This window comes from Pieris rapae, chromosome 4 (assembly GCF_905147795.1).
Source record: "Pieris rapae chromosome 4, ilPieRapa1.1, whole genome shotgun sequence".
NCBI lineage: Eukaryota > Metazoa > Arthropoda > Insecta > Lepidoptera > Pieridae > Pieris > Pieris rapae.
In genome coordinates, this window is record NC_059512.1 from 5,548,660 (window position 1) to 5,559,158 (window position 10,499).

A 10,499-nucleotide genomic window follows, 5' to 3' on the forward strand; every position below is an offset into this window, starting at 1 on the left:
TCTTTTGGTATAGGTAATAAAATCACACAACTATCATTCACAGTAATTTATTACAAATTATAACAATTACTTTTGTAAATAATATTTTCACCGTTTACGTACTCTACGTATCATAAAAAAGTCTTTATGATATAGGAATAGGAATGTTTCTAGTTAAATAAGTTACCTGCCATTGATTCCTATACAAAGCATCTATATTCAGGCAGGTGCAAATACGTTTAAGCATAAAATGAATATTCAAGTAAATTTTAATTATTGTTTTTCGTTACACGCGGTAATCTCAACGACAAGTTTGAATTTATTTAGTCAGAAAAAGTATTTATTTATTTAGGAACATTTAAAACAAAACATAGGCGCGTAATTTGATGCGCCTCTTATTATATATTATTAAACAAAAGTACCAAGTCGTCGTTTAAAATGTTGAGCTTTGAATATTGCTGAATAAATAGATATATATAACCATATAGAGTTTATAAAAATAAGCCTAATGTGAATATTGCTTAAAAATATAAAGGGTATTAAATAAATCTGAACTCTAACTGGTTATGTATTTAAATTTGCATAGAACTCGCTCTTGGCTCGCAAATCCCTACGAATATTTATTTCAGGGAAAAGAGGCTTGTTTTGAGAAAGCGTCTTTATTCAAAACGGATGTCAGATTATATTTTATGCAAAATTTGATTTTGCCTGCTACTTACATTTGTACAATCGTTGGGAAAACTGTTATTTCCAAAAGCTGTTAATGGATTTCTTTACATAATGTCTTAATTAAGTATCTTTAAGTTACATTTGCTTCATGTGACTGTTTTTCAATTGTTTCAAATGTTTCCGCTAAGGCGACGTTTTTCTTAAAATCACATTCAACGACGCACTATAATATAGTAATAAATGGTTATTCAACCAGCTTTTAACCAAACTATTAAACAAATCAAGCGCCAAACCTGGCGAAACTTGGAAATCTCTCTACAATATTAATTTAGTCATTAGCCTAGTGTGAAACAAATTTTCTTTAGCTAATAAGACTTAGGGTTTGTTTCACAATGTCCGGATACGTTCTAAATAAGCTATTTATTACTTATTAGGATAAGGATAATATAGGATAAATAGTATTTTTGCGTTTCACGACTGTCAGATAGCGCTATTTGTCATGAAACACGAAGTATCTTATTTGGAACTTTTATCTTTCGAATAATTTAAGTGTTGCGTAGCTCAACTTGCTATGCAACACTTAAATTATTCGTACTTTATCCATACATTGTGAAACAGGCCCTTAAACTTATAATAATCTATTATGACTTCGTAATATTTACCATGAAATACAAATTGAAATAATTGATTGATTAATTTAATTATCAGGTACAGGTAAAAACTTTTAAATTATTTTCGTTATGTAGGTTAAGATTAAAAATAAATTCTTCTCTCTATGGATTTTTTTAATAATGCATTAATGGAATACACAAATTATCCGGAGTATTAGTTAATAAGCAATTCCATAACTATTAATTCAGTTCGAGCGGAGAAACTTATAATTAATTAATATAAAAAATAATAATAATATTTTTAAATAATGTACGTTTCAAGTATCAACATAAAATATTGTAAAATCTAAATATTTTACAATACAAATACATTTTTAACGATGCAATCGATGCAACCTCCAAGCCCCTAAACATTATGATTTACTTTTGAGTGCTTCCTTTTCGTTCTCCATTTTGTTATCTTTAGAATCTGAAACATATACGAATAAAATTTATATTATCTCCACTTACCATAAGGAATCAGTTGTAACACGTTTAAGGAAGACAGCAGCAGTATGGTATGACTTATATTTATTATTTTTATACTTACGATAGTCTCGAAGGAATTTAGATAAGTCGCAAATACATTGAGATTGATGTGAGGTAGCGAGGGAAAACATGGAAATGGATTTTATTTATCTACTGACCCTTTCCCACTTAACTCGGTATAGGGTACTTGCAATTGATGTAAAAGATACTATTTCAAAGTAATTCGCTTTAGTTAGTACAAAATAAGCTACAGAATATAATATATTTTTTCATCAATACCTTCACTCTTCAGTTAAATCATACATTTGGTCATTTAACAAACTGTTTAAATCGAAAACACATACTGGCTTCATATTATACGACTTGGCCAAAATATTTATAAGGATATAAAAACCCGTGCCTACGATACCGTGACCCGTGGTTCCAATTGGAAGGAAATAGAATTATGTTCAGAGCATAAAAATTTTACGTGATGACAGGACAGGACAGTTCGACAGTTTGGTCGAAAAAAACAGCAAGACTGCTATAAGTCTTACTGAGAATCAAGGTTGATTGATCCTTGAAATAAAGAAAAGGGCTTTAGACTATGTTGACTCAGCTCTTGGCTGGCAAGATTAATGTTAACACCGAACTTTTTACTCCAATTATTATAAAATCATTCATCGCTTGAATCGCCTGAGGAAGTTCATCCAATGTAGATTGAACATAAATTACCTGTATATGCTCTTTCGTTCCAGGGTTGTACATCTGTCGAAAGGAAGATAACAAATATGATGTTTCCAAGGACCATAACGCTTCCTATTAAAAACATCGTAAGCCTCCACTGAATTTGATTTGTCTGAAATTCGGGATAATAAATTATATAAATAAAGTAGTGCTAATTAATCTTGACAATTTATGAGATTTTTATGGTTAGTCAAACTATGATATTCATAATTATCATAATACAATCTTGTCATGGTTTCGATGTGCTCATTAATTGGCGTCTGACTGCTTTATGTAGAATTATATAGAGAACAAGGCTTTCATTATTTCTTATTAGTAAACTAAAAGTACATAGACACAAAAAAACTCTAAGAATCTAAATTGATGCTTGAGGTAGTGCAATACATAATAACAAGTAGGTAAACATATAAAAATGTATATAGTATACGACTAACTAAATAAGCCAAGATCTATTCGAAAGTCACTACATTAATAATTACTTACCACGTCTTTAACAATATTAGAAACCAGTATTGGTAGTACCAAGACACAAAAGTTGGCTAAACCATTTCCGATAGCCATCAGTGCACCACTATAATTAGGCGATAGATCGATGTAATTAACCTGAAATATAATTAGGTATTAAATCTGAAAGGATAGTATTGTGTATATTAATAATAATGAGGCAAAATGATGAGAAATAAGTAAAAATCACTTTCCTTTTTTTTAATATATATGTTCTCAAGACTGATGAGTCTACACAATACACATCAGCGTGCGATAATGCGAAATTATAGGGAAAAAAGCAGACTATTTCATAACTTAGAATCCAATGTGATTAGCTCTCGTGAAAGTAAACAAGTGTCTATTTTTTTAAATTATTTGTATAAAGGTCCTATTACTACATAAATACACCACTTCTTGATATACATACAACATAAGGTGTACTTTATGTTCTATGTATCCTAAACAGTGGGAACAAAAATATAATATATTAAAAAGTAAAAACTAGAATATGTCTGTACAAATAAAAAGGTGATAGCGACAGTTTTTAATGTGAGTTGTAACTCTAAGCCTTCTGTAATGAACTTGGTTAATATTACCCAATATCATACTTAGAATATTTGTATGTACTTACAACCCAACCAGTATGCATCGCAGATTGCGCTCCAAGACCAGCCACGAAGCAGACGACGGCCAACGTCACGTTTTCAGTATACGATACTAATACTATACATAGTCCTGGGCCCAGAGTTCCTGTGTAAGAAGAAATGTTTAACTTTTTATCTTATATCTTTAAACGAGCAATTCTTGTATATATATATATATAATTGGAATCTCGGAATCGGCTCCAACGATTTTCATGAAATTTAGTATACAGAGGGTTTCGGGGGCGATAAATCGATCTAGCTAGGAATCATTTCTAGAAAATGACATTTTATTTGTGTTTTATCAACTTAAACATAGAATTGCTCGTTTAAAGATGTCAGTCAAATAAAAACTTAAATATGAATATAATTATCTTTATTCGATAATTATATTCATATTTCATAATTTTATAAGTATGTAATTCGTACTTAAATAAAATTTCCAAAAAACACGATTTATAAAAAAAAATACCGAGCTAAGCTCGGTCATCCAGGTCCTAGGATTTATATGACGATACTTAATTTAGTTTACAAAAGTTACCTAAGGTGTTAATTCGGTCCTTTAGGTTAGTTAGTCGTGGGTTTCTGTGCCTTGCAACCTACGACAATTATTATTTGCCAAGATTCCAATAAATAAATAAAAATAAACTTTCTATTCAATAATTAAACTAAATATTACGCTTATTTTGAAAGTACCCTCATTTTATGTAAATTTCAAAATACCAATGAAGAACATTTATTTGGCAAGTATTGGAGAAATTACATTTTAGGACGACGATTATTTATAAACTATTCTGCAGACATCAAGTCAAGTATCTATACATTATGTTTAAAATATCGAAAATCGTTACTTTTATGTATAGACTTTTAAGTTAGTTAGTCGTGATATAGACACTTCACTTCACTAACTATAGTAAAGATGCAAAGTCGAGCTAACTTGGTGACTTCCGAAATAGATTTTTTATTGGATTTGACATATTGGATTTATAGGTCGTCTCTTTTCATTCATGACCCAACTGGCAAAGTTACCTAAGTTACTAGCTACTTTTAATTTGAAGGCAATTAATATTTACTTAAAGATCGCGCAAAAAGACATTAACAATCCAGGCATGTTTTAAAAAAAATATAATACATTTCATTGCCAAATGCCAACAGTAAAAAAACCTCCTGCAACCTAACAAACATTTAGTATTTTACTCACCCACAGAGTTACTAAGTCTTCTAACATTTTTCATTGTCAGTATATTCTTATTTACAAGAACGTCAGATATATATCCAAAGAAGATGCAACAGATAACAAATGACACATAAGGTAGAGATGAAAGAAGACCACTCTGAAATATTAAAAACAATATTTATGCTACACAAGCATAAAAAATCGAACACAGCAAAAACATGTACTCAATTTCAATTACACGAGTATCACACATTTATAAAAATAAATTTTAAAGCTGCTTAGAATTTATAAACTATCAAAATTTTCAAGGCCAAGTACTCTCTTGTGTAAATGGCATAACTTAAAAAATCTACTTACATTTTTAACATTTACTTTGAGTATCGCATGCATATAAGTCGGCACTTGCATGAAGAAGAAAGTATAGCCAACCGCGACCCCAATGTGAGTTATGATTGCACTCCAAACAGGTTTTGAAGTGAAAATCGCTTTCCATGGTATTGTAGGTTGCTGAAAAAGGGATAAGCTATAAAAAACATGTAGACTATAAATCTATCTCTATCCTTAGGTCCAATATAGCGAATTATACAAGACTAGTGACCCGCCCCAGCTTCGCACGGGTGCAATGCTGATGAAAAGCATTTTTTTATTATGTAAATGCTGTATTGGTTAAAATCGCTTCGAAAATAAGCCATTATTTGTCGTAAAAAGTAAAGGACAAAAAAAGTTTTTGTGGGTTATCCATAAGAGATAGACATATACCATCACGGACTTTTCTGTAGACCTTTTCAATGTGTACGATACTTAGTACATTATTTTGATAAAACTCGTAGGGTTCAGCCTGCGTTTGCAATGTAAGCGGAAAAATGTAATTATTTACGACATCACATTAGAAACCTCAAAAATAACAGTACTTCTCCACTATTTAATGGATGATATTATACATATAAACCTTTCTCTTGAAACTTCCTCTTCCTCACTCTATCTATAAAAACAAGCATCAAAATTCGTTGCGTAGTTTCAAAGATATAGCATACAAAGGGACATAGGGACAGAGAAAGCGACTTTGTTTTATACTATGTAGTGATGATGAGATGGGAACAACACTATATTATCTATTAAAATATTCATCAAAAAATCTTAGTTTAACAATATGATGACCTAACTTTTGAATGTTTTAACGAAGAACTGTTAATTGCGGTGAGTCTAGAACGTTCTAGTGTAAGTAACATATACACGGTATGTTCAATTCGAATTTCGAGAGATCGAATATTAGATATTGAATATAAAAAATATTAAATTGAATATTTCTTGTAATCATTCGTTTCGTGGTCAATCAGATTTATTTTTTATTTGTCCTATATAAGTTAGCCACTACATGTATGTAATCTAAGATGTGATTGTCTTTGCTATAGTCTATATTATTATACAGTACTTACAGTGTGCGTTCCTTCTCCGGAATCACCAATAATATAATTCTTTTCTGCCTCCGTAATAGTTTTATGATCATATGGAGTAGCTGAACTGTATATTGTCATAAGAGTGAACCCAAGCAAACAGAGCACGCCTATGGTCCAGAAGGTTGACGGCCAGCCAAAGCGACTGTATGCCAGGAGACCACTGATTTGGAAGCCCAGTACTGTACCTAATCCAGAACCTAAATATTGGTAAAAATAAGTATTCCGTTAAAATAATAAATTTCATTTAGTTAAAAGAATTTTTGTAATAATACGAAAAATTTCGAGAACGCAAATTAGGAATTTCCGTTATTTATAAGTCGTTCTTGAAACGAAATTCTCCCCTACCTATAAATTCCTTAAAAAATATATTTTATTTTAAGTAATATTTTTCATTGTTATCATGAAAACAAAATGAAATTTAGCCGCCGCGCCGCGCGCGACAAAAGGCGAACCGCTGAAATGTGTATTTGAAAATTACAGCCGTCTCAAAGTCGTTTACGTAAATTAAAATGAGGCTCAAGAAAAGTCTATATCTCTCTTCAGTTACCTAAAATGTTAGATATCAGCTCGATTAGTAAATTATTGATTAAAGGTAGCAGACAAAAGTTAATAGTTTCCTAAAGTTAAGTTAATGGTAGTTAAAATTTAATGTAAATCCTGAATACAGCTGTTAGTCGTTAGAATTTCTAAACATACTAGACAATTTACTCAAAAACTTGTTAAACCTGTATAAACATAGCTGCTTAAACTGCCGCGCTCACTTATTGGAACCCAATTAGCCAATAACGTGTGTATCCCTGGAAGCATACCACCTTGCGATAATCCTTGCAGTATGCGGCAGACTGATAGTGCCTTCCAGCCTCCCTGAAATAGTAGTATAGTTTTTTAATTAGTAAAAAAATATAGTAAATAATATATTTTATAAATGAAACTAATTAATGTTTGACAATTTGTTTGCGCAACCACCAGGGGCACGAGGGCTGTGAGATTGCATACAAATATTTTTCACATATATTTTACGTTCGCGTTGAATACAGTATAAAACTTTTAGTAGAGGACTTTTTACGTCGTAAATAAATTTGATACTATGAGAATTAATATTTACAGCTAAATTTACGACAAAATGTGACAAGCCTTATAGTTAGCTTATTAATCTACTGAGATATAAAATAATATTTAATTAAATAAAAAATTTAAAATTTACTTACCCAAGCAACAATCCATGGCGACAGAATCGATAATATTCCATTGACAAACATAGCAATTTGTAGTGGTATCTTACCACCCCATTTTTGACAGATTATCCCACTAGCAAATGTCATAACGGCATAGCCCAAGAAAAATGAAGACAGCACCATTTCCTGCGTCGATTTTGGCCATTGGTACGTCTGTAATATGGCAGTACAGTTATGGTAGCCAGATGAATATTTGGTTAAAATATTTAATAAGACTACCACATTAAACATTTCATAGAATTCATTAATTCGACACCATATGTTCGTCTATTTTTCTTAAAAATCGCCAAGCGCTATTTTAATATACAATGTGAGATAAGACTAGTGAAGAATGACCTAATATATCACATCATACATGCCCAACTAATGCTAAACCAATAATGGCCTACCGTTGATCGTCATCACGTATTCTAATGCGTCTCAGGGCATGGACAAGATTTCGTTGTTACCGTGTCCCGTGTAGAGCGATTTTTGGTTGCGAGTCCTCATCAACCCTCCGCTATTATTTGCTAGCCATTGTTAATATGTGAATGCTTATATGTACGCTAAATGAGTATTTGCATCAGTACGGAAATTCACTAATGTAGAGTTTGCATAACTATGGCTTGCTAATTAGTTTAGAGAGATTACAAGGCGCATAACTATGCAACATTAATCGTAATGTTCCTCGACATTGGTGGTATACTTGTAGTGAAATGTAATTTTACTATTATACTATTTTAGACACGGTACAATTAATAACTATTAAATATTATATGTGCCAAGATTATCAGTTTCGTTACATAATTAACATGGTTGTAGCTAAAGTATTCGTCTCTTCCTGTGTCATATTCATGTTGTAGATCAAGACAGTCAGAACAGCTTGCGACTATTAACCCTGAACTTGGCAATAAACATTCTGAGGAAACTGGCATGTTTGAGATCAAAAATCGACATCATCTAAAGAAAACACTTTTTTAACGGATTAAAGTTATGTATTATTGTAAACTTATAATTATTTAAACATAATTTAAATTTAACCGACGTTTCGCGTGCTTTATAGCGTGCGTGGTCACGGTGACAGAAGACGAAGGTGTTAAATGTAAAAAAAGTATCACAGCAGTAGAAAATGTTGTATTATCTGTACTATTTATTTCCCCGGAGTTGGTATCGACTAAAATAATAAATGTAATAAAATAATATAAATACAGATAATACAATTACGCATAACAAATACATTCGGTCGGTCACATATAAATTATTAAATAATTATAAGTTTACAGTAATACATAACTTTAATCCGTTAAAAAGTGTTTTCTTTAAATGTGTAAAAGTTATGTTAACAAAAGACAATACTATCGATAATATATGTTATTTTGTCCTATGTTAAATTAGAAGCCCAAGTGGTAGTGGTAATGCACCTAGATTAGGTAAAACACTTCTCACTCTATAAATATTCCATACACTCTCTTCAGTTATGCTGCTATTTAATGCACTGTTTAAAGTGAAGTTCAATCCATTGGCTATTGTAGTATTTTCTTTAATGTTCTTAACTTCATCGGTCATTGCTACCACGGTGACACCCAAATGCGCACGTGCGAGGTAGGCCAATGCATATGTGACAAAAATAAAAAAAGCCTGCACATGTCGCACTCCATAACCATACACAGGTGGCACCGTTTTCTTTTCTGTAATACACAAAAAATATTGGATAGAATTATTAATAAGAAATTGACATATGATAATTTATTTACATTTGTTTTTCATATTCTTCTTCTTGAGATAAGAGAACTTCACTGGTATAAGTTATAACGATAAAGCGAGAATGATTTTGTATTATAATGTTATAATAATTTTGGAACTTTAACAGATCTAGCCTACTACTATATACTACTATAACTACGTTAACAATTCTGATCACTATATATTCGTACCACGTTATTTCAATAAAGATGTCAGCGATAAAGATATGATTATGAGAACACATCGCAAATGGATTCCGACGTGACATGTCGTCAAAATTATTCGAATTGGGTGTTGTTAGAAAGTACCACTTCCAGTCAAATATTGAATTTGTATCTGCTTTTTCGTGTAGCCTTATAGCCCATTATCAAAAGAATGATTTCTACCTTATACTGCCTACTTGAACTCGTAATAAAACATTTTTACTGTTATTTAAACTTGTACATAACATGAATTTAGTTACTACGAGTAACTTTTTCCACCCTGAATCTTATCCTTAGAAATATGGACTTCTAAGCAACTCTTGACGAATACCGTTTATTGATATATCACGTATTATTGAGAATTGACGTCTTTGGGTTTAGTCTTTAAAATTAAATACAGTGAAATGAACACCTACCTGCACCATTTTCCAGTAACTCTTTTGTAGGGACTTTTTCATACTCCTCGTGCGTCATCTTTGTATGTATAAATAGTTGTATCGAATTCTAGCTATGTCACTGTTATTTAATGTCTTCTACAGTATATGTTTAATATTATGATATTGTTTAAGTTGTGCTCTTTAGATCAAGAAAGTGTCAAAGATTAGAAAATGTAGATGCACTCATGTAACAAAGAAATTAGAAAATATATTTCAGATAAAAATCAGCAGCAAAAAGGCAATTTGCGAACTTAGACGCCCATTTGGTATGTAGTGCGTAAACGCAAAAGGTGTATTTGGTTACTTTTTGATTTAAATACAGTTTTGTATTTATTTGCAGTTTTTATAAGACGTGGACCGGCATCTCATTTCCTGAGGATACCCGATAGTCAGGACGAAGTTTTTACTTTTTTGTTAAATTCTGTTACAGTTAAAGTATATAAAATTCCAGAAAACATTTTTTAAATATTAAAATTATTCTTCTATCCTTTTAAACATAATATAATTTGCTACTATTACAGTTTTAATACAATAGCCGCATCTGTGCTAACTCATCTTTATAACTAGTCAAATAAAATTATCAATGAACACATAAGCTGATATAAATTTCTTAATATTCTGTAAAGTG

General features: G+C 31.1%; 1 protein-coding gene across 1 annotated transcript; it reads right to left on the reverse strand.

Annotated features, from left to right (window-relative positions):
* Window positions 1–1,636: 1,636 nt before the first annotated feature.
* On the reverse strand, window positions 1,637–9,980 carry LOC110998791 (putative inorganic phosphate cotransporter). Its single transcript, XM_022267572.2, has 11 exons — window positions 9,851–9,980; window positions 8,935–9,176; window positions 7,483–7,662; window positions 7,000–7,138; window positions 6,254–6,471; window positions 5,175–5,324; window positions 4,842–4,974; window positions 3,631–3,749; window positions 2,997–3,116; window positions 2,502–2,625; window positions 1,637–1,728 (listed from the first exon to the last, which is right to left on the reverse strand). Exons 1-11 carry the CDS (start codon window positions 9,906–9,908, stop codon window positions 1,673–1,675), a joined length of 1,539 nt encoding a protein of 512 aa, XP_022123264.2. The 5' UTR covers window positions 9,909–9,980; the 3' UTR covers window positions 1,637–1,672.
* Between the last annotated feature and the right edge of the window lie 519 nt (window positions 9,981–10,499).